The sequence below is a fragment of the Pyrus communis genome, chromosome 16 (genome assembly GCF_041283825.1).
Source record: "Pyrus communis isolate YQ-2024b chromosome 16, ASM4128382v1, whole genome shotgun sequence".
NCBI lineage: Eukaryota > Viridiplantae > Streptophyta > Magnoliopsida > Rosales > Rosaceae > Pyrus > Pyrus communis.
The window spans coordinates 4464724-4488571 of NC_142580.1; the positions used below are offsets into that span (position 1 = coordinate 4464724).

The 23848-nt window shown below is 36.9% G+C and overlaps 4 protein-coding genes across 12 annotated transcripts; all 4 read right to left on the reverse strand.

Annotated features, from left to right (window-relative positions):
• Positions 1-2801: 2801 nt before the first annotated feature.
• LOC137731550 (pectate lyase-like) lies at positions 2802-5137 on the reverse strand. Its single transcript, XM_068470682.2, has 4 exons — positions 4701-5137; positions 3868-4528; positions 3378-3620; positions 2802-3146 (listed from the first exon to the last, which is right to left on the reverse strand). Exons 1-4 carry the CDS (start codon positions 4931-4933, stop codon positions 2925-2927), a joined length of 1359 nt encoding a protein of 452 aa, XP_068326783.2. The 5' UTR covers positions 4934-5137; the 3' UTR covers positions 2802-2924.
• A 1139-nt stretch (positions 5138-6276) lies between these two features.
• On the reverse strand, positions 6277-13084 carry LOC137731470 (alpha-amylase 3, chloroplastic). Its single transcript, XM_088687605.1, has 14 exons — positions 12698-13084; positions 12321-12451; positions 12168-12222; positions 11970-12092; positions 11745-11865; positions 10932-11290; positions 9359-10014; positions 8803-8992; positions 7978-8084; positions 7542-7791; positions 7309-7431; positions 7039-7206; positions 6734-6907; positions 6277-6645 (listed from the first exon to the last, which is right to left on the reverse strand). The coding sequence occupies exons 1-14, from the start codon at positions 12995-12997 to the stop codon at positions 6628-6630; spliced, it is 2775 nt and encodes a 924-aa protein (XP_088543731.1). The 5' UTR covers positions 12998-13084; the 3' UTR covers positions 6277-6627.
• A 1009-nt stretch (positions 13085-14093) lies between these two features.
• Positions 14094-17087, reverse strand: LOC137730848 (mitochondrial outer membrane protein porin of 36 kDa). Its single transcript, XM_068469837.2, has 6 exons — positions 16777-17087; positions 16607-16674; positions 15889-15999; positions 15173-15259; positions 14822-15030; positions 14094-14680 (listed from the first exon to the last, which is right to left on the reverse strand). The coding sequence occupies exons 1-6, from the start codon at positions 16823-16825 to the stop codon at positions 14374-14376; spliced, it is 831 nt and encodes a 276-aa protein (XP_068325938.1). The 5' UTR covers positions 16826-17087; the 3' UTR covers positions 14094-14373.
• A 1332-nt stretch (positions 17088-18419) lies between these two features.
• LOC137730879 (hypersensitive-induced response protein 2) lies at positions 18420-23107 on the reverse strand. 9 transcript variants are annotated; one of them, XM_068469873.2, is made up of 6 exons: positions 22880-23107; positions 20576-20767; positions 20252-20372; positions 19769-19860; positions 19591-19687; positions 18420-18987 (listed from the first exon to the last, which is right to left on the reverse strand). In XM_068469873.2, the coding sequence occupies exons 2-6, from the start codon at positions 20762-20764 to the stop codon at positions 18626-18628; spliced, it is 861 nt and encodes a 286-aa protein (XP_068325974.1). In that variant the 5' UTR covers positions 20765-20767; positions 22880-23107; the 3' UTR covers positions 18420-18625. The 9 variants fall into 9 exon arrangements, with proteins under 9 accessions (XP_068325974.1, XP_068325977.1, XP_088543735.1 ...); XM_068469876.2 differs by having other exon boundaries at positions 22867-23107; XM_088687609.1 differs by having other exon boundaries at positions 22925-23088.
• Between the last annotated feature and the right edge of the window lie 741 nt (positions 23108-23848).

Genomic DNA, 23848 nt, shown 5'->3' on the forward strand with positions numbered 1-23848 from the left:
TTTCATTTTTTTGGGGGTCAAATTATGTTTTTCATTTTCATTATTTCTTGATTTAAAATATATTTTCTTTGAATGAGTAACGGGTCGGGTCATATTACCTGATAATACTAACGGGTCAATTTCGGGGTCGGGTCATATTACCCATTTACTTTAATGAGTTTTACATGACACGACTCGTTAAGATATCGGGTAGGTCACGAAAACGACACGAACACGAAAAACACGACAAGATTGTCAGGTCTGGTGCACATCTTTATGGATCATTCCATTAGGATTGTTAACTCTAATTAACTCTTCAAATTTTATTTTTCACTTTCAAATATTGATATCTTAATTTTATCTTATCTTGTGGGGTTCCAAATTATATTTTCGAACTCTTTATTAAACAATACTTTTCAGTAAAATATATGACGAGGCCAAATTCGCTAACTTGAAGAAGTAGGTAGCAACTGACCCTATTGTATATTTACAAGGTCAGTTGCTAATTCTTTGATTTTCTAATTGGGTTGCTACCTCTGTTAGAGATGGGGTTTTCCTACGTCGCATAATAAATTTAACTTTACAACCAAATAAGTTAAATTTGTTTCTCCAAGTAGAAAAACGCCTCTCAACCGAGGTAGCAACCCAATTAGCAAATTAAATAAATGGCTATTAACCTTGTATATTTACAAAGTCAATTGCTACTTCTTCAACTTATCAAATTAGGTCCCAAGTATATTATAATAAAAATATGGATTTTTATCACAATGGTCCTTGAAATTGACCATCACCATCAAGATGATCCCTGAAATTGAAAATCATTCAATGTAGTCCCTGAAAATAGGTGTCGTAAATCAATGTGATCATTCTATCACAATTTTGTTAAAAATTATGTTAAGTGCTGATGTGACACATAAATAGGCCCCATTAGTCATTTTTTTTCTCAAAAATGGTCATTGAAATTAACCCATGACATAAAAAATGGTCCCTAAAATTGACCTGCGACATCAAAATGTCTCTAATATTGAAAATTGATCAATGTAGTCCTGAAAGTAAACGTCTCAAATTAATGTAGTTCTTTCGTCATAATTTTGTCAAAATTTCTGTTATATGCTGATGTGACACATAAATGGGTCACACAAGTCTAATTAAATTTAAAAAATTACAAATAGGCTTAATAATTTAATAGTTAATAAAAAAATTGCCAACCCAAAAACCCAGTGTGACATCCCACATCGCCCAGGGGAGTGATCCTTATATGTATATTCTCATCCCTACCTAGCACGAGGCCTTTTGGGAGCTCACTGGCTTCGGGTTCCATGGGAACTCCGAAGTTAAGCGAGTAGCGTGCGAGAGCACTCCCAAGATGGGTGACCCATTGGGAAGTTCTCATGTGAGTTCCCAGAAACAAAACCGTGAGGGTGTGGTCGATGCCCAAAGCGGACAATATCGTGCTACAGTGGTGGAGCGGACCCGAAAAGTGGTCCCCCCGGGCCGGGATGTGACACCCAGTCCTGCAATCACCTCCGATCTCAGTCCACATTTCTCTACCTCATTTCCTGTCTATTCTCTGAAAAAACAAAATTAAAAAAAAAATCTCATACACCCATCTTTACACACTTCAACACCCTTCACCGAATTGAACCTGGATCGAGAATTGGTGACGGCTTGGTCAATTGGCAATAACTTCTGGGATATCACCATTAACATTTAGGCGATCAACATCCTCACAACCTTAATCGTGGAGAGCTTGTTTGGCACTTCCCTGCTGGTCTGGTGATGCAAAGAACAACGAGGTCTGCCTTAAGATAATGAGGTTATAACCTAGGTGCGTCTGTATATTGTTGGTTGAAAACTATTTCCACACCCCCTCTTAGACCTTGGTTAAGCCTTGTGCCTTTGAGAATTTATGGAAGAGATCTCTCTTCGGAGTAGGCCTTACTATAAGAAGAAAAAAAAATTCATTGTGCAAAAAGGTATTTAGACAACTTTTTTAATTCATTATTAAACTCACATCAGCACATAACAAATTTTTTTTATTGAATTGTGGCGGAATAATTATTTTGATTTGCGACACCTATTTTTAAGAACTACATTGATTGATTCTTAATTTCAGGGACCATATTGATGGTGCGAGTCAATTTCAATGTCCATTTGTGATAAAAACCCATAAATCTTGTGGGCCCATTTATGTGCCACATCAACACTTAATGAAAATTTTAACAGAATTGTGACGGAATGACCACATTGATTTGCAACACCTATTTCAGGGACTACATTTATTGATTTTTAATTTCAGGGACCATCTTGATGGTGAGGGTCAATTTCAGCCACCATTTGTGACAAAAACCCTAAAAATATTGTTTATCAATGGGCTAGAAACATAAAACTGAGCCACGCATAAATAAGACAAACTTGAAATAATAATATTTTAAGATAGAAAAAAAAATTTAATAGTTGGTTGAAAAGTGGGCTGGAATTGAAAAAATTTAGTAGCATATAAGTGTCACTGCCACATAATAGATAGAATGTTGTGTTTCTACGTATAAGTTATGAGTTTGAGACTCGTCCTCTCCCAAATTCTCGTAACAGTTTCTCTCCCCTCTCCCCGTAATAATAATTATTAAAGAAAAAGTGTTACATAGGTTTCCAGAGGACACTTCTAAAGTAAAATTTGTCAACTCCCCTTGAGATGCTCTGATTAATGCCCCAATTAGTATTCTCAGTTTTCATTGAGATTTGAATTAAGGTTTATATCCCTCTCACTTCATTTTTTTTTTCCCAAAAAATAACAAAAGAGAATAAGAAAACAATGCAACGTATATTTAAAAATCCGTTCCTTATATGTTCAGAATTGTTTTCAGTTTGAAAAAACATGTACTACATTCATTGGTGTACGTGCACGTTCAAAAAAAAATATAGGAAAGTAAACAACAAAAAGGAACCTAGCAGGGTTTGCCGACAACGCAGTTTAGAGCACCGGAAAATTTTGTGAGCGTTCCGACAAAGGTCCCTGGTTTGAAGGGCATCATGTCCAACTTTGCTGGGTGGTTGGTGGCTCCTGATCCAGATTCAACAAAGAAAGCTCCATTCATCATCAAATCTCCCTCAGATCGCCATTCCCAGTTCTTCCACTCTGCCTCTGGTGTATGCTCCCTATGCGTCACCTATACAATTAAATCCAGAAGTCAAAATGACATATTGGATATGAACGAACGTATTATGCATGTCTAATAAACGGTTGTATTTGGACTATATTTACCGATTACTTTTTCGATCGAGCTAGCACACGTTTTGGTAAAAATTAACATCCGCACTCGAGCTTGAACACACTTAATTGGGGCTAAGTATTTACTAATTAATAAAAAATTAATTCATGTAATTAAACAGTATGTTACCTGTTTGGCGACCCCGTTAAAGGGAGCAATGAACCTGTTACCCTGGCTGATGATGGTAGGGTTCATGTTTCCTCCGATGGCATACATGATCCAGTGGGTGTAGTCGTTGTTCACCACGTGGAAGAATCCGTGCCGGACCCTTGGCATCCTTTGCACCAGTCCCTTACCAAAGTGGTTGAAGGCCAAAGTAATTTGCATGATTTTGTCTTGAGTGTGGGCGTTGTTGGCACCAAACAACATCGCCTGCATGCATGCATGATTTTGTACGTACCATTAATTAGTAAATTATTGTAGTTGTTTACGATAAATTAATATTATTTATTAGGCTAAGTTAGTTAATTAGTTTTTTATACAAGCGAGAAGAGGAGGGGAAATTTTAACTCGAGACCTTGGGTGCAAGAGTAAAACTTTTATAACAAACTGGGCGCGCTACAAGTTTTTGGCAAGTCAGTTAATTAGTTTAAGATTAAAGTAATTCCCTATTAAGTACCTCATCGTGGTCAGTGAAGTGAGAGTTGGAGATGGTGATGGCGGTGGAACCCATGATGGCGTCGATGAGCCCATCTGCGCACCTGGACATGGAAACGTGATCGATCCAGACGTTGGAGGCACCAAAGAGGGAGATACCATCGCCGTCACTCTGGGTCCTTAAACCTATGTGGTCGACAGAGTCCCTGATCAGACCACCGGGTTTGGTGACAATCATTTTTATGTGAAGGTTGGTGATGATTACATTCTTCACAAACTGGAGGGTAATGCCAGCACCCTCTTCTATCACAACATTGGCTCCCCTACCATCAATGGTCTTGTCACTACTCACCATCAGCTCTTGCTGCAGCCTAATCACCATGCTTTTTGCGAAGATGATCCACAAAGGCCCTTTCTGAATCACGGCGTGGCGTAGGGTTCCGGGTTTAGGGTTTTGCACGTCATCATCTGTGCCCATTGTCACCACGTAAAAAGGACCATCCTTACCTCCGGTGGTCTTTTTACCGAAGCCTTGGGCGCAGCCTACAATCTTCTTTCGGTTGTTGGCCCAGTTAGGGTCACACCTCCAGCAGGCGTCCATTGGGTTGGTCGCCATGCATGGACCCGTATAAGCCTTGTTACCCCTCAAGTTCCTTCTTGTGGTGTTTTCCTTCGACATAAGCCTGAATATATATATATATATATATATATATATATATATATATATATGTATATATGTCATTGATAACAAAACAAAAACAAAAACATATACATATGTATATATAAATGTATGAAGTAACGTTTTCTTGTTAGGCTCTGGTTTTAAACAAAATCTGCATGCAATGATAGACCTACTTGCCAACTTCAGTATTGAACTCTTCAGTGACTTGCTCAGGATTTTTATTGTAGGATTCCCTGGCCACCTTTTCAGCTTCTTCGGCTCGTTCTTTCCAGTACGCATCTAAATCTAATAAAAGCGTATCTTCATTTGGAACATCGGTTGGATTATCGTTGCTCGAAACGAATGCAACAAAGGACAAGAAAAACAAACATAGAAAGAAATAGGACGAGTTAAACATGGCTGCCATTGTTGTTGGTACTTCGTCGGTGGCCCCCGACACCTTGCGACAAGGAAACTGTCGGGTTGGGCGAGGTCAGGGTTGCTCGAGGGTGTTCAAGCAGACCCAGCCAAGCCAAGCCAACAGATTAAACCCGTCACGAGATTATTAATTAACCAACCAGCTTATCTATTGGTTTGTCTGGGGGATGTCTTTTAATATGAGTTGAGACTCGCCTGAATAAGGCATATGCAGCTAAATATAATTAAGCGACTTAATCTGACATTTGGCGGGAAGTGTGGGCAACCGCTCCCATGCCTCGGTTGACCTTTACAAATAGCTATAGGCTTCCCTTCCCTTTCGAAAAGTTCTTTATCTTGTTTCTAATTTTGGATGTTGTTGCAGAAGGGACTGGTATATTACACTCGCGTCAGATACAGGGTAGGAGGGAGTAATGCATACCATATTTTTGTACCACATTTTCATACCACTTTAGATGACATTTGATGTGAACAACCACATTATTTGAATTAAGAGTAATGTTATTCTTACCACAATTTTATACCCTACTTATTTAACATCTTAGGTGGCAGAAGAAGACTTCTCGTATACCATAATCATCATTTAATTAACAATCTTTTTATTAATTATTGATTAACATTTTGAAATTAAATGCTAATTAATTTAGATGATGTGGCTGTCCACATTAGATGTCACCTAAGGTGGTATACAATTGTGGTACAAAAATATGGTAAGAATAGCATTATTCTTGAAGTGATCAGATTTTTAAATTTAGTTCATTATTTAATAAGCTAATAATTAAGAAAAACTAGTTAATTAAATGATGATAGAGGTATATGAGGAGTCTTTCTCATTTCGTTCCTCGGGTTTTGTAAATTTTTTAAATGATGTGGGTGTCCACATTAGATACCACCTAAGATGGTATAGAAATGTGGTATAAAAACATGATATGAATAGCATTACTTGGTAGGTGGGCTAAGGAAGGGCACTCCTTTTTCACCAAGCCAAATAGTCAATCAAGTATATATCTTTACTGTATGCATGGATAAGTTTATGCTTTGTCGACTTTGATTGAAATAAAAATGTGGAGCTAGATTTTTGAAATCTACTTGCCATTCTTGCTATAAGAAACTCACGGAACAGTTTTTTTAGAGTTCAATAATTGTTCTTATGACTTGAATATTTGATGAAAAAGTTGGGACCTGAAGATCGAGCCAGGCCATGCAAACTCCCAACTTGGAGAGATACTTGCACAGAATTGATTGTCTTGTATTAGTATTTTGTTAGGGAGATGGTTCAAAAAGGTGATATTGTTGTTCGATACATTCCTACTGAAGATCAGGTTGCAGACATTTTCACTAAAGGCTTACAGAGTCCCAATTTTTTGTAAAACATTGTCATAGTCTGGGTTTGGGATCTTCCAGTCTTGGTTTCAGATCAGTTTTATATATTTACAAGTTACTTCCATGCCATGCAAAGGACAAGCAAAACAAGAAGAGACAGAGATACGATGGTTTAAACAACATTGCTGCTGTCAAAATCTAATCCAACTAGGAAAAGGAAATCATCAACAGCATGTGTAAGATGGAGCACTGCTTTTCCAACCTAATACCATGCTCACCACTTCCACACTCAGCCGACTGACCACGATTCTGTACTGCTGAAGCAGGTCGGTCCGCCCCATCCTCAGGTCGGTCTACATATCACTCTATCTTGGCATCCTTTTATTTGCTTAAGATGTAAAATATGAGAGCTTCCTTATTGAATCATCTGGTACTCAACTTTATATACTTGTAGTTATATACATACCGGTGTGGAAAAAACTAATGATGCTTCCCAGACCTTGTAGTCTCTTCCCTCCAGGCTTTTATTCCAATTTTGAGGTCCACTAGCAGGTTCGTAATGACCTGGTCCGATTTTTATGACAACCTTTTCATCAATGATGGCAGCATACACGTCTCTTTCTGCCTTGATGATTTTAACCTACAATGAAAAGTGAAAAATGAAATCGAAGCTTCGATGATATCTTGATCTTCCACAAAAGAATGAAAACAGAAATCTATTTTAACTTATATTTCCTTATAAGTCAGACCGACTTGATTAGTGATACTTACTCTACTCCGACAGTTGAGCTTGTTCCGGTTTCTGAGAGAGATCAGAGCAGCAATTTCAGATTGGTAGTGAGAGAAAATGTGGTCATAGAAAACTGTAGGTGTTCCTGGATGAGTCAAAATGTAAGCATATCCCTGCATTTCTTTTCCATTTGGAAACCTCCAATGACCCTTCAAAAGGAAAGAATAAAAGAATTTGCATCTCGATACTTCTAAATATTAATATGCTCGACTATAAAATAACAGAGAATTCAAGATCAAAACAGTTCAAACCTGAGTAGAACCAGTATCATGATTCTCTATGAAAGTGACAGCACGAGATGGCCACCATCCAAGAACCCCTGGAGGCTTACCCTTCTCATCTGATAATCGCCAATACTCGCACCTTTCCAGTGCCTGTACAAGTAATTCCATGTGAATAAAAGTAGCATCCGCCATACAAACATGGAAAGCAAAGTCATAGAAGTTTTACAGTTGGAATTAAAACTACAAAGATGCACACTTACTGCATGGAGAATCCCTTTTGTTGTGACATCAAATGCACCACAAGTTCCATTAGTAGCGTTGATCCAATCAACAATTCTCTGCCTGTGTGCATCTTGATTGTGATCCATTTGCCCGTATGTATAACTTAGGGAATCCCAAAACTCGCCTACAGCAAAGTAGGGCTCACTAGCATCAATGTAGTCCCTGACATAGCCACCCCAAAATCCTCTAACAAAATCAAGCCTCCATCCGTCGTACCCAATATCGTTCCTGTGACGGTCAGCCATACATTTATATCAACATAATAGAGAAACTTTCAACATAACATGCACCATAAGGGAGATTGCACTTCAATTGGATAACATACAACATGTCCACAATTTTTGCAAGGTACTGGTACATCCACAAATTGATATTCCACGTCATAATGGGCATAAGAACATGTTAGGAATTAACCTTAGCCAGCATAACCATTCTCTGATATCCTTCCTCACAAAATCTTGTGAATGATCAATGTTTGGGGCTGCATGAAAACTATCTCCACTACTTTTGTTACCCCTTCCCTGTATAACAGAGAGAAAACATTTTCAAAAATCTTAAAAAATAGCTACATAAAACAATTTTCCCAAAAAACGTGCTAAGCAAACATTGGCATATAAACATTCGATATCACCTACATATATCATGCACACGTTACTCATATAGAAAGGCATCCCACATCACATTTGTTCTGTTTCTCTTTCAGTAACATAAGGAGATTACAGAGTGCTTTCCAAAATAATCACTCTATAATGAAATGAACAGACATAAGGAATTAGTGTTTTTAACTACACGTGTGACGGAACTCAAGAAAGACAGAAGATTATCTAAAGAACAGGTAACATGTTTCGCTAAAGAGTCCTCACATTATTATTATTAATTTTTTTTTATATTATATTATCGAAACCAAATACTAATCTATGGTCATTGGTCACCATTTGGACTGTGCATGCACTATGTATGGGGTTGTGCAGCACCGTGTTTGGAGTTGCAACACTGGGTACCGTAGACATTCTACAAACGAAGTTTAAGTGTCTTTGGAAGTTTGTCACGTTACAACATGACATGCGCACATAAAATAAACTGCTATATCACATGCTAACAAGTCCATGAACTACAGTTTTGCATGTACACATGAGTGCACATGAAATGTACTAAATAATAAATATCATGTCTCTTTTGGAGCATATCAATGACACTGTCTTGAAATGAAATTCAGATGAGCACAAAAAGGTTAAATACCTGAAAATGTGGATCGTCTGCAACAACTGCACGATCATCCCAATTTAAACGACCACCAAATATATTCCAAACACCATTTTGATTCCGATAATGTGCACAACGGTGATTCAGAACAGCATCTCCAAGAACTTTTATCCCGACGTCATGGAATACCTTCACGGTCTCCTTCAGTTCGTCCATATTTCCGTATCTGAGAAGTGTGAGAAAGGAGCAATCACTACTTTTACATGATCCTCCCCATAGAGATACTAACTAGCATATCTTAAATGAGAGTTCAGTATCGAAACTAAAAAATAAAAGTAACCCTCTGAACCAAATAAGGAATTTTACTACAATAAATGATTAAGAATGAAACCTTAAAACTCAACAAATAATTGGTATGTTAATAAGTATGTGGAATGTGCATAAACCAAGAAAACAGAGGTCAGAGGTATGCCGAACTACTTTTTCATTTGCTCAAAAAAATTACAAAAAATAGGGGTGTGTGCGTGTGTGCGCATGTGGTGATTGGTGAACTGTGAAGACCATGACAAAAGTATTATGTAACACATGTTACCTGGAGTTCAGATTATATAAATCCCTGGGCATGTACCCTTGAGGTGAAACAGACTCTGTGGGAGGTGGAAACCAAATCACAGTGAAACCTAGTGAAGATAACTCTGCAGCTTTACTTTTGAGTTCCATGTACCATCTTCCAGATTTACTAGATTCCCAGTTAAAACCTTGGCACAATATTTCGAAACCTGTTCCTGTCCCTGAGCATATTTTGGCAGGGGCGACTTTCACATCTTCAGTTTCTGCAATGGTTTCCTCAGGTAAAGTTGGAACGGTAGTTCTGAAGATACTATACGCTTCAGCAGCCAATTTTTCTATTTCTTGAAGAATGGCTTCTTGTGCTTTTTTGGATCTTGTCCTTTGACTTCTATCAGAGAAAACGTCACTCACCAAGTTCCTCATTTCATTGATTAATCCATCGGCATATGCAGTATTTTCTTCTACTGCTTCTGTACTTCCGTCAGATACCTGAGCATCTTCAGATTGAATCTCTCCTTGTAAAACATTTGCGTTTTTTGAGCTTGAAAGGGGGATGTAGAAGTCATTTCCCACACATCTCAACCACGTACTTTCATTTAGTTTCAAAAGAAAAAGAAATCCTGCGAGTCCTTCTTCCAAAGTAAACAGTCCCCAGCATCCATTTCCACCCTCTTTTTGCTGCACACAAGTTGTCCATGATAATAACAAAATTAATCAAGAAAATAATTCATTCTTGACAAGTTTAATAGAAAAATTCTTTAGTAAGCACAAAACAGATAATAAACCTTGCTTTTAAAGCTTTTCTAGAGAAGCAGAAAGAAAATGAAAGTATAATTAAGATTTACAATTATACAAATTACTGCGAGCATGAGGATGCTAATAGCCAGAACATATATGCATTCACCAGTTCTCTATCATGTATATCATGTATATCATGTACACCAAGTACGTATGCATTAAAAAATTTCTAATAAAATCCTCCTATAAGTTACAGAAGGAGTCTTGTCCAAGGAAACCGTTTCTCCTGAGGTTTGGGAATTAATATTGTAAATAATTATGATTGTATTCCTGATTTGTAGAGATCCTTACTTGTTCGCTAAGTATACACGATTGGATAAATAGGCCTTTGTGCTATGAATAAAATAATCAAGATTACAATTTCTATATAGTATAGGCCTCTGATCATACACATGCTCGCAAAAACAATACCCTATCTCTCTACTGTTCAAAATCATGCTTCAACCAACACAGAGATATTTGTATGCGAGAAGAGTTAACTAAAACGAACAATGTAGCACCAGTTTCATGATCTTCAAAACTATTGGAAGTTGTTCAATGGATCACTAAACTCTGATTTCCAGTTATTATGTTGTTCTGCAAAAGTATTAGAAATTGTTCCTTTCCCTAAAAATTCAAACAAAAATATAACAGTGATCCCATAACTACACTACAACATAATGATTTTATACAAAAGAAGTCAACAAACATTTGGTGTTTATACCACGAGAGAGAATGGTCAACTACAAAACTATAAATAAAATATAAAGAACAAGAGAGGAGAAGGAATAGAAAAGAAAAGAAAAGGTCTTAGAAACCTGTAATCGAGTCCGCAAAGCCTTGTCCTTGAATACTACTGTTTCTGGTGGATGCGGGGCAGCTGGAATTTCCCATCTTTTAGTATCATCTCTGCAAACTCCCCAGTGAACAACAGCATTATCAGGTAAATCTGTTTCCAAGTATAGTAGATTCTTAGCTGTCTCAGGGCACTTCCTAGCAGAAACAGTTACTGAATTGTTTACAGAAATTTCTTTTGCAATTGGCAGTTCTTCATAGAATCCTTCTAGACACGTAGTTTTCTGTTGAGGGTGTCTGGATTCACTGCCGCTGCTGTCTTGATCTTTGGAATCTGATGATTCTGCTTTGACGAACACGTTGGATAGTTTACCCAAAACTCCTAGAATCAAATTGGACACAAGCAATTTTCAAATTTTCACTCAATTCAGGTTGGACAACTGTGGAGAAAAAGTGAAAATGAAAAACTAATCATCCATAACCCATCTCGTCCACAGCCAAAAGGAGTGCGTATTTGTGGGCTCTGGAATTTAGCCGCGACTGCAAGACAGACGCTTGGCTTAACTGTTGACATTGGTTACATATGAATATAGACTCACACCAGCAAAACAAAACCTGTTTTTTATTCATTTAACTGCATCAAAGGATAAGTGGAAAAGGAATCATTTTTAAGAATGTATAGAAACATCGGAGTTCCACTCTTAAGCTGAACTAGGACAGTCTCCTTTTGGGCTTTTATTACACCATTTCTTGGAAGATCACAAATTGGTTCAGATTTAACAGTATTACAAACAAAATAAATCAAGCAAACCAGAGAATAGAATGGCATTGACAACCTGGCCACATGCCGAAGCCCTTTGTTTCTCCAACTACATTGTCATCGTCTTGTGGGTAGGCGACAAGAGGCACTCTAAAGTCACTCCTTCTGTGCTGATACCAAGCACCAGTTTCTTCATCCTGCAACACCAAAACACCCCAACAAGAGCAGACACTGAAGATGGCATAATAACATAATAGCCGGTATATATAACATAAGGGGCTTACTAGTTGAAAATCACAACCTTGAGAACAAAATTTATCGCTGCAATTGCACTGTTGGGTTTAACATCAATCTTCACTTCATAAGATGTATCGCCTCCCACAGACGACAACGATTCCTTCAAGGGTGTCTCTATTGCATAGTCCTGAAAATCCTCATGTATATCAAATTCATTCCAACCAACAGCTCTGCAATCAAACTTAAGAACCCAAATACATACCTTGATGGGAACTGAACCAGCTGGTCTCATTTCACTAGGAGGCTGTTCCCATTCGCTGCACAATACAAACAAACATTTTAGAGAGAGAGAGAGAGAGAGAGAGAGAGAGAGAGAGAGTAATTGCAATCTACTATTAAAGTCTGAAGATTTTACCCACTAACATCGTCCACAAAAGAAACTCCCCAGTGAAGAACCCATTTTCCAGGAAGATTACAACCCACAGTCAGCACCCACTTCTTTTCATTCTTCCCATGATCTAATTTCACAACGATCTTTCCCTCCACCTACCATTTCAAAGAGGCCAAATCAGATAATTCAGAAGGAAAATTTGACTTTCTGATTGGTCGCCGAGAAACTGTGCGAAACAAACGAGCACCAATCGAAGTTTCCAGCTTTGAAAACACTGTTCATCGAGAAATCACAGAGCTTGAAATTTGAGCTCAGTAATTGGGCTACAAATTCAAGCAGCGTCGACAACCCACAATCAAAAGAAACAGCAAATTCAGAAATGGCGGAAAGAAAGCACAAACCACTTCCGTCCGCTTGAGAGGGAAGGTCTTCTTGTAGAAGGGATCGGCGGATTCGGAGGTCTCGACAGTGGCTGTATCGGTTGAGGCAGCTCTGACTCCGAGAGTGGGACCCCTCCTGGGAGTGGGAGGCTGGAAGTAACAGAAGCTGCGGCCGTTGGAGACTACTAGCTTCTTTGGAAAAGCAGTGAAAGAAGAGCTGAGCTTTAATGGATGATTCGACGGCGGACGGCGGTGTCTGGGTTTTTGTCGACGGTAGTGGTGGAGGTCCCGGAGGAGGGGCTCTATCCTAACCGTCGACATGGTATGAGCAGCGGCCACTCAGAAGAGCGAGAGCATGAAAGAAACGAATTTTATATGGAAAGAATGAAGGAGGTGGTGGTGGATCTCATTTATTTTTTATTTTTTATTCTATTTATTATCAACGGTATAAAAAGCTTGAGTACTTTTTTATTACCCAAAAGCCAAAAGCAGTTCACCAAAAAGCAAGTCGACTACGTTTTCCAAAAAAAAAAAAAAAAAAAAATAGGCATGTCGACTACAAAGCTTGCGTAATCTTGATGTAATCCACGAAGGTACGTCTTCAAAGCCTCTAATCAGAGAATCGTCAGTATTTTAATTAATAAGTGTTTCAAATTCAAGACAATGGATAATTTTACCATTATTCTACTTATTACTTATCGTGATTTAATTTCAAAGTGATGAAATATATTTATTTTTAAACACGAGGTTTAAGTTTTGAATTTTTTTCTCAATACTACTTGTTATACGAAAAAAACTTCTAATAAAGGGATTCAAACTCCATTAATAGAACTAGCCAATTTTGAATACAAGTTATAAGAGCATAGTTTTCTTTTAATCGGATTAATAGATTTTCATGTTTTACCATGTTAAAAGGTTGTGAAGATGTGATGATCAAATGGATTACCGTTTCAAATTTCTGTTAGAGAAATTCCACCATACACTTGATGAAAGAGATGAAGAGTTCAAAATACGTAACAACTACTATCAAGATTTTACCATATGTGAGAAGCATAAGTCAAAAAGTTCAAGGAAAATCTCACTTTACAAAAATCTATTCTTTAGGGCGAAATGCTAACGCTCACGCAAAAAGCATTTTTGGATATTCTCTTTTGTTTTTCCTTTCACAAAGGTATCTAGGATTAGGAATTCTCGAGTCCACGTGATACACGGGCACGAGCTTTTTCGTTTAAGATCGCTGGATCCAAAATAAAATAACCAAAAAAGTCGGATTGGAAGATCTTTGCATAAAAAACCGAAAACACACCATTACTTGTGATCCAAGTTAACAAAACAATTACCATCGCTTCGAATTTGCCCTACGTTCGCAACTTTGCTTAATTATTGGAAAAATAAAAAAATTCACCGTATACCGCGATTGACAAAAACCCACATTAAGCAGTTTAACGTACACCCTCCGTCAACATTTGGGTTGGAAGGACATTCAAAAGGAATATGACACGACATCGGTTCGTGCCAATTATTTTATACAACCCGATTACCGCCAAAGATATGAAGAAAACGAATACCACCACCGGAAAAGGACCACAAGTTCATCAGAGAAAATTCCCCTTCTGTCTACCTACTCTTATTCCCCCCTCCACCATGCAAAAACAGAAACAATCCACGTTCCATTTTCACAGAATACCTGCATACGACTAGGGCTTGAGTGCCAAGGCTAGACCGATCTTTGCGCTCTTCTCTATTGCCCTGGTATCGACCTCTCCTGAGATGGTGAAGAATGACTTGGGACGCCACTCGTGCTGGATGAGAGCGCTTGCCCTGCCATAGTTGTTCACCCGAGCCTTCACCGTGGTTAGAGGGTCAAGTGCATGCGCTGTGCCGATTGTGAGGCTGTTTTCATTGCTTGAAAAGCTATGGGACAGCTCCGCACCAACAGCAGTGTTGGTGAGTGGACTTACAGTGTGGTAGTAGGAAGCAGTAATAGTATCAGCTTTATCGTTCCTGTATATTCACCAACAATATCGGATCACACATGCAATGACCACATCAACCTAAACATACATATGCAATAAGCCCAACTCGACTCAAATAATGACACAAGATCTATTATGGTTTATCGATCTCGTCAACAGAAGTACTCACAGTAACAGGGAGGCAATGAGGTCAGAATGGGTGAAATTCAACCCTGCATTCACTTTGGTAAAGTTGCCAGAGGCAGTGTCGAAAGAAAGATCAGTTCCCAGAGAGAGAAGATTGTTCCCCACAACACCAGAAAAGTTAACAATCGGATTGGCAGTCAACCCAATGCTAGTGCTTATCCCGGCATATTCATGCTGATATTGGAGTTCCACCTGTTCACAAAACACACAAGTTCGGACCATGAAGAAATGACTTATGCATATGATGCCCGATAAGACATGCATTAACAGAGCAAAAAAGTGAACACAACTGAAGCAACAAGTCAGTCAGAAAATGGACGCGATGATTCTTCACCTTGCCAGATCTCTGGTCAGGGGCAATGAAGCTAAAGATTGCCTTGAGACCAGGTGCAGGTTCATCAATAGTAATGGTCGTGAGAAGCTGCATGTTGAAAGACAATTATCAGTCACAATAACAATGCAACCAAATTACTCCATCATGCATAATCAGTTATAGATTGCCTGTTCACCGCATGAAATTTATAGTGCAACAAAAGGAGAATACTAACACTTGCATATCTAACCCTGTATCGAATAAATTAACGATATAAGATAGCGCGTAATTATAAGAACCATACACAAGATGGTGAAGTCTGTAACACAATATTATCAGCTAACTAAATGTAGACAATGAAATTTGTATAATTCGGCCTAAACGGTTGCACCAACGCCACGAAATGTGCTTACAGTCTTATCTAGTAGTTGGGAAGAAAAATGAAGAACTTATACCAATTCAACACAGTCAGCTTCTGAGATTTAAAAACACAAAAAAATAAAAAATAAATTCAAGTCTCATGTGTTAAGTCACATGGCGCACATCTTCAAAGTACCAAGATAAAGTTGCAAAAGTTAGCTATGAAAACCATAAAACTTCATACTGATCGTACAAACACATGACCAAACAGTAATGAGTTCAGGGTCAGGAGGCTTCCAGTTACTGCATTGACCTATTGTTCTTTACATGAGAAGAAAAAAATGCTAGTGCAGATACAATTAGCTCTGTTGACTTACGTTAGAGTTGGTGTCAACTTTCACGTCAGTTGTGATGTTCTTGTTCTTCAGCTGGGTGCTCACATCCCCAATATACAGTTCACCCTTCCTGATTCCAGTTGAACTGATTGCCTTGAGAAGTAAAATGAATCGAAATATCAGAACAAAACAAAGTCGGATAAAACAAAGCTAAAATGACAGGGAGTAGGATCCAAAAAATATAAAACACACCACGTAAATCACACATAGCAAGCAGCCAGATTACTAATGGAATAACAAAATAAACCTCCGACCCTTTCAAGTAAAGCGACCGAAAACATATCATTACAAACACAACGGCATTGCAAGATCACTTAATATAAACCAATGAAAAACCATGCTGCAAATCCAAGGAATCCGCTGGAACAAACAGCAATCAAACAGGTGACTTATCAATTAGCTTAAAAAATTCAACGAGTCCTTTAAATTCACTACAGAAAAATAGCCAGCATTTCGATAACTGGAAGCATGAATATTAGTGAACTCTTAAGTAGACTGTAAGTGCAGACCTTAAACTTCTAGTATTCATCATGTGATTTGAATGATTTGGTACAGCAACATTAAATTAAACACTTTCTCAGCAACCAAACAGAAAATAAATTTCCCAAAAGATAAAAGATGCACTATTCATTTCTCGGACAAAAATCAAAATCAAAAAGGGAAAAAAATTAACAAAAAATATAGGAAATTAGAAGCTTACAAGTCCGGTGGAAGTGTAAGTGGTGACGGTGAACTTGTGGTCGCTCTGGTAATCCTTGTAGAGAAGATCTGGGCGGAAAAAAACAAATACACATTTTCACGAGTGAAAAAAAAAAATAGAAAATACGATAAATCAAGAAAATAAATGAAGAGAAAACGAAAAGGGCGAACCTCTAGCTTTCTTGCCGATATCGAAGTAGAGTCCTGGGCCCTTCACCATGATTGTTTCTCGAGAAAATTTGGAAGGAAAATTTCAGAGAAAGCGGAGCTGGATTTGTGGTCTGGTTCTAAACTGAAGAAGAAGAAGAAGGAGCAAAATGGGCCTAACCTATAAACCCTAGGAACGGTGTTAGTTGAGACTGAGAAGAGTAGCGTGGGCCGTTGGATCTTGTGCTGGGTAGAGGTACGGGTTCGTGGCCGTTGATTTGGAGGAGAGGCATCGGTGATTTGGACCTCGAGAATCGTACGAGAGGTTGCGTTGGGCATATTCTCCTTTTTCGCGTTGTTTCGTGAGACACGTGGAAATAACTTATATATATGTTTTTTTTTTTTCTTCCAGCTTTTTTGTTTGTTGATTTATTTTCTTTATATATTTTCCTGCATTTTTATTTACACCTAAATTTTTCTTTAATTTGATGAATTAAAAACGACCAATAATATCAAAGAAAGTTTGTAGCTAAATTCTAAAATGTTCAAAACATTTTACTAAAAAGAATGTTCAAAACATTTATCTGCATTCGCTTTCTATTATTGTTTGTATTATTATATCAAGGGTAATGCTAACTAAATTTGAAAACAAAATTTACAAGTTAAATGATGTGTTATAATAGAAATAAATACATTTATCAAAATTTAGTTAATAAATCAATCATTAATTTTTATATTATTTAGTTTCTAAAATTTTATCTATAAATTCAACCTCTCTAACATTACTCTTATATAAAAAAAAAAAAAGATTTTAGCTAATATTGATCAAAACATTTAATCTGTGCATCGCCTAAAATTCGACCACCTTTTTTACTATCGATTGTATTGTAAAAATTAAAAAATGATTAGGCTACTTTGAAAAAAGAGAATAAAATTGTTCAAAGGTTTTTTATTTTACACCACGTGGTTTTATTTGTTTATTATTTTTGAATTGTCTTTTACAAAAGAGTTGACACAATTCTAAATGAAGGTCAAACTTAGGGTTACACATCTCGATTCTGAATGTTCACCTGAACTTCGAATCAAGTTATGTTCGACCGGTGAGATTTTGAGGTATTTTAATTATTTTAATGAATTTAGGGATATTCAGTTATGATTTTAGATGATTCTTTAAAATTCAATGTGCATTCGATTTGAATTTTAAGATAGTTTATTAAAATCCATAGAAATTGGGTGTATTCAATTAGGATTTTAAAGAAGTTTACAACATTCTAGGTGTATTCAATTAAAAATTGGTCTTAAAGAATATGAGAAAGTTGAGGAATTAGAAGGAATTTGAGAGATTTCGTAATGTATTTAAAGCATCCACAAATATCATCTCTCTCTATGAGATTTCGAAGAAATTAAATCAAAATTTTATTTGGAATCTTTATAAATCAATTAAACTCCATAAAAATCCACAGATTTATAAATCCATTAAAATCTCTCAAATTCTCAAGTAAATTCCCTAGTATGCAGAACTCAATTATGGGGACTAAGTTGATAAATTTTCTATTTCAGAGACCATTTTGATTGAACGGTCAAAATTCATGGACCAATCATCATAAAAACCTTTTCTTTTTTATAATATCAAAAAGACCCTTAAACCACAAATGGAGCAAGATAAATAGTTCGAATTGCTTCTTAGGACTTTATTATAAAGTCGAAACAACACCCTTAAGTTTCAAAACCAAGATATTAAGAAGCACAGAAAATTCATCCTACACATTAATATTATATACATGAGTGTGTCCACACTCTTTTAGATCCTACAGCACACACAAATTCGAGTCTAGCGTAACTGCGCTGGCATTCAGTGCCGCGCCCAACGGCATTACTCCTGGATCGAACTTCCTTGAAGGAGTCCGTCTCTTATCTGCGACGCAATGTCTCTCACAGCACCTGGTCCGTGTGGGATGAAAACCGAATTGGACTTTGAGGATGCACCAATCTCCTTCATTGTGTCAAAGTACTGGGTCACGAGAACCATGTCCATGACATCCTTGGATGTTGTCCCAGGTACGTTCTCAGAGAAGGCCAGCACACTGTCTCTCAGCCCGTCCACAATGGCCTGGCGCTGCCTTGCTATGCCAAGCCCCGACAGATATTTGGACTCTGCTTCTCCCTCAGCTCGCTTAATCTGTAGTATCTTCTCTGCTTCAGCTTTCTCACTTGCAGCCACCCTCATCCTAGCAGCTATTAGTTAATGAAAAACATGCATATGTTAGTCGTTCTGCAGCTGCCATGGCCAAACAAACTTAATAATTCAAAGAAAAACTTTCTTGCAGGTGCACTCGTGTTACTGTCCTACAAAAAGGAATTAAAATTCACAGAGACGCATGAGACATCAGTCTCGATACTTTTCATGCTACAGAGGTGCTCACAGAATCCTTGTGCATCTCAAGAATGGTTATGTCTTTCTGTTTTAGGCACACTGAAGCCGTTTGGATGACAGGAGTCGAAAACCTTATAGATGAAAAACATCCTAATCCTTTTAATTACCAGAAAACTGTATCAGTCAAGGATGGCAAGAAATAGAACAGACTTCGAAATCCATTGTCAGTTGAGACAAAAACTACCAAAAAAACAACATGGAACTAACAAAATTTGACCTCCAGATGAGCCTCGTCCAGGGCATACAAAATGAAACAGGGTTCAATTTTGACTAGCCTTTCGTAAAGTTTCGAAATAAATTAATCTTTACTCGAACAATGCATGCAACAAAACAAGCCTACTAAAATGTTTTAAACAAAACATTAAATGTCATAAGACCATATGGATTTAAACATATTATTATACCTGCATTAATCTCATTCATCGATCTCTTCACGTGCTCATCTGGTTCGATATCCACAATTAGTGTTTGAACTATCTCAAACCCATAATGTGACATGGCCTGCGTATCCACAATAAATTACTATGCGTGACAGAAGTTTCATAATGAAATCTAAGCCAGACAAGGCAGACACATCTGTACCTTTTCAAGTTCTTCTTCCACAGCTTTGGCTATATCATTCTTCTGCTCAAAGGTTGAATCTAGGTCCAATTTCGGAACACTTGCCCTAATCACTGAAAGAACAATAGACTTCTGTTAGTTTTATCTGCAAGCTACAATATTGACGGTAAATTCCTCGCCCCAGGAAAAATGACATAAGAACAAGAATCAGACATACTTTCAACGCAAAACCTCAAGCCTAAGAAATATTCTACACCGATATTCAAAACATAAACTTCTTATTTTTCTATCTCTGTTTCCAAGAAATTTTGTGTTTTACTCAAAGAATAACAGTTCATTTCTAACAGTTCAAAATCACATTTAAGGAAAATTAAATAAAAATCCCACCAGACTTTATACAGAGAACTGATCACAATTGAACTAATAAGCTAGAACGAAAATAACAACACACATAAACCCACAGATTTATGAAACTAATTATAAATTTCAGTGATAAATACATACCATCAAAGACATAAGATTGGATCTGCCCTCTGGTATTGCTGAGCTTGTAAAAGGCATCAGAAGCCTTCTCAGCCAAAGCTCGGTATTGAATTGAAGCAACCACAGTAACAAAAACGTTATCCTGAAGAAATACCAAAGATCAGAATTGCATATAGATTTCGAATTCCCAATCAGACTTACATGGCTCTCACACAATAACATATTTTTCCAAATTTGCTACAGTTCTACTAATAGATGCTCCTAGAGTTGTGTGCGGTGCTTACAGTGTGTGCTTCGAAGGTTAAACAAATCTTCTTGTTGAAAAGGAATGAATATACAACAAACCTTCGTCTTTGTTTCACAACGAACGTCCAATTGCTGCACACGTAAGGAGAGATGACCAGCTACCTGGCTACCCAAACACCAAGGCAAACAGTGACATCCAGGTTGAAGCACATCATCAAATTTCCCAAAAGATTCCCTGATAGCAACAGTGGACTGGTCCACTTGAATACAACCAAGAGCTTGTCCCATCTTCTGGTTATGCCAAGAATAGTAAAATGGTAATCAGATGCTGATTGTCAAGCAGCTTTTTAAGTGCATAGGCAATAAATGCTTAAGAACTATATAGGCCTCACAGGCAGCCTGTCATAGTCCCAGATGCATATTCCACGTCAAAAAACATAGCTAAAAATCAAAATGTCAACAATAGACAAAACTGTGTAGCTTCACCAGTCCATCTTTTCACCAGAAAAGCTTACATGATTTTCAATCAAATTTAATTGCAAATGTCTTACCAAAGAAATTCAAGTACAAATGTATTGCAATCTTGCAGAAAACTAGATTAAATTAATTAAAGGAAACAAAACTTCAACACACAAGTCAGTTGCGTATGCATTATACTTTCTAGAAAGAATTGAAACCTGAGAATTGTTAATAAATTTGTGTGCCTGGGTGTATAAATATCTCTGACAAAAAATAGAGCCAGCAGCCAGGCGGTATCTCAGAAACTCTATAACCAATTCAATTAGAAGCCTAGCAGGAGCGCTCGAGAAAAAGTGAGAACGATATATTCCAAAAACTTTAGTCTGAAGTAACCATGGCATAAAGCCATATGCTATAAAATCTTTGGCCCTAAACTGTGGGGGGACTCTCAGACCATAATGCCACATCAACTAGCAGACCATGAATGAAATGGCTAACAAAGGTGAATGGTAATGTCAACTCAAATTTCAAATGGCAAAACCACAAGCATGAACCGAACCATTTCATTCGACAAAAATCTAGTTAGCGTTATCTAGTTTCGAGGCCAAAATGTCTGAGTTGAAAAATAAATTTATTTCAAGAAGAATTGCAATATCTATTAACAAATTGGAATAATCACTTCACATTTGAATTTTAAATTAATGAGGGTTTATCCTTTATACAAGCAAGGTTTGCTTTCAGAAACAAAATATTGACCCTACATACTACTAGATACAAACTTCCCCAAGTGCACAAGTAACAAACCAAATATCAAACTTCGATTCCCGTGGCAATTTGGAAAAACATATAAACTTATAGGATAGAAATCCGAAAAAAATATATATAAACTATAGGACAACGCAAATAAGCTGCCAAATGGAAATACTGGCTAGCCAGAGCTAGATTGTTACAAGAGGTGTGTTATCCACACACCCTTGTTGATTTCTGTCCTTTACTCTTCTTCAATTCATCTGATCCGACGGCCAAAAATTAGAAGGGTGTAAAAAGTAAAAAAAGGTGTGTGGATATCACACCCCTTGTTACAAATCTAAGCCTTAAAATCAATTTGTATAAAATAACAACCGTATCAAGCTAAAATCGACTGTAGCACCATATACAATATTTCTACAATTGGTTAACAAAAACTTGACAATCTCGGGTTTTACTTTCATTGAGTAACTTCCGTCGATTCAAGCCGGTGACGCGTGTCTATGTGCATGTCTTCACACGCTTCACCGGCTTGACCACATGCAATAAAGCATCTTAAATAAATAAAAGTAAGCTACACCATGAAGTCACAGAGATTAAAGAAAACAGCCACAAGATAACAAAAACCAATAAAGTAAAGCGTTAAAAGCGACCTCTGCGATTAAACTAATATAAACCAAAGCAAACGAAAGCAAAACGCAAAACCTGTATCCAACATTCAAAGCGATAAAACTCGGCTTACTAATACACGCAACTCAATCCAAAAATTAACATCAATAATTACATAAAAATTAAATAAAAAGTTCTCAAACCAAATTTACCAAGAATTATACGATGTCAAATCAAATCACACAAGTTTCACTCCGAATTTCAAGTAAAATTAAAATTCCAGACGTTAAACACAGTAAAATCGGGAGCTAGAAGAAACAGAATAAAGCAAATTCCACAACAAAAAAAAAGAAAAACGAAAATCAGACAATTACAGCGACTAAAACTATGAGAAACGTAAAATCGCGAAAGTTAAGAAATCAAATCCAATCACACAAGTTTAACTCGGAAATTCATCTAAAAGAAAAACTACCCGATTCACACTGTAAATTACGAGCTAGAAGAAGCAGGAGAAGGCAAATTTCACAGAAAAATCAGAGAATTACAGAAATTTTCACAGAGGAATGTAAAATTACAGTGAAAATCCACCTCTGAAATGGAAGCGTTTGTCTGCGAAGCTTGAGAAGTAGATACCTATATGGGGGAGTGGGGGAGGAAGTGGAAATTTTGGGGTAGGGGTTTTAATCGTTATCCGCGAGAAGGAAGAAGTTAGGGGTCGCTTTCGGGGACAGCTTTGCGCAGAATTTTCCTATGTGCGTGAAACGCAAGTTCTGTGGGCACAGCGCCACCTCCACCTCGGGTATCGCATATTTTCGTACAACTTAAATATGAGATTTCTAGTTTTAGTAATAAGATTAAAGGAAAATTAATGAAAAGAGTTTTCTTTGAGTTTTAACGTTCATGATAAAATAAATTGTAAAGTGAATAGTATCAGGATTGATTTTTTAGTATAAAAATATGGTTTTTCGTTAAAATAAATAGTACTGGGAACTTTTCGTTAAAGTTTCTTAAGATTAATTTGATTAATGTTGATTAGGTTTTTTATATCAACAATGATTATTTGGTTTTAATCATGTTTTGCATGCGAGCTAATTAAAGCTTGAATTTTCGAGCTAATTAAAGCTTGAATTTTCGAGCTAATTAAAGCTTGAATTTTAGTAGAATTTTAATCTAGACTGTGGTCCTTGAATGAGTTTATGATTTATTTTTTGTAGATTTCAATCTCATACGTAGAATTTTCGAGGTACATAAAGAGATTTCGAGCTTGTTTCAAAGATAATGTAAAAAAATTAAGAGCGTTTTTAGATAATTAAATACGATTAAGAATATCAATATTCAAATGTTTGTGTTTCATATAAGCACTTGCAAGTTTTGTGGAAAAAGAATAAAGTAATTGTGAGTGCCTTTTTAGGAATTCTCAAGAATAATTTTTCTAGTGCTTTTTAGAAAAACATTTTGATTTCTACACCTGATCGTCTCGTTAGCCATCTTAACTTCGTTCCACATGCACACTTTTGTTTATTTGTAATTTTTTAGTTATATAAATTCAAATATAAT

Excerpts from the sequence above, each read along its gene's own strand:
- LOC137731550 (XM_068470682.2), bottom strand. The coding sequence starts at position 4,933 with ATGGCAGCCATGTTTAACTCGTCCTATTTCTTTCTATGTTTGTTTTTC. Across the intron at positions 4,529-4,700 it reads TTCAATACTGAAGTTGGCAA|GCTTATGTCGAAGGAAAACA; the intron begins GTAGGTCTATCA and ends ATATATATTCAG. Across the intron at positions 3,147-3,377 it reads TTAACGGGGTCGCCAAACAG|GTGACGCATAGGGAGCATAC; the intron begins GTAACATACTGT and ends TTAATTGTATAG.
- LOC137731470 (XM_088687605.1), bottom strand. The coding sequence starts at position 12,997 with ATGTCGACGGTTAGGATAGAGCCCCTCCTCCGGGACCTCCACCACTAC. Across the intron at positions 11,866-11,969 it reads CGATAAATTTTGTTCTCAAG|GATGAAGAAACTGGTGCTTG; the intron begins GTTGTGATTTTC and ends TTGGTGTTGCAG. Across the intron at positions 7,207-7,308 it reads ATGATACTGGTTCTACTCAG|GGTCATTGGAGGTTTCCAAA; the intron begins GTTTGAACTGTT and ends TTCCTTTTGAAG.
- LOC137730848 (XM_068469837.2), bottom strand. The coding sequence starts at position 16,825 with ATGGTGAAGGGCCCAGGACTCTACTTCGATATCGGCAAGAAAGCTAGA. Across the intron at positions 16,000-16,606 it reads CTTACACTTCCACCGGACTT|GCAATCAGTTCAACTGGAAT; the intron begins GTAAGCTTCTAA and ends TTACTTCTCAAG. Across the intron at positions 15,031-15,172 it reads CTGACCAGAGATCTGGCAAG|GTGGAACTCCAATATCAGCA; the intron begins GTGAAGAATCAT and ends TTTTGTGAACAG.
- LOC137730879 (XM_088687606.1), bottom strand. The coding sequence starts at position 21,402 with ATGTGGCATTATGGTCTGAGAGTCCCCCCACAGTTTAGGGCCAAAGAT. Across the intron at positions 20,768-21,153 it reads AATTTATTAACAATTCTCAG|AAGATGGGACAAGCTCTTGG; the intron begins GTTTCAATTCTT and ends TGGCATAACCAG. Across the intron at positions 19,861-20,251 it reads CCAATCTTATGTCTTTGATG|TGATTAGGGCAAGTGTTCCG; the intron begins GTATGTATTTAT and ends TTGTTCTTTCAG.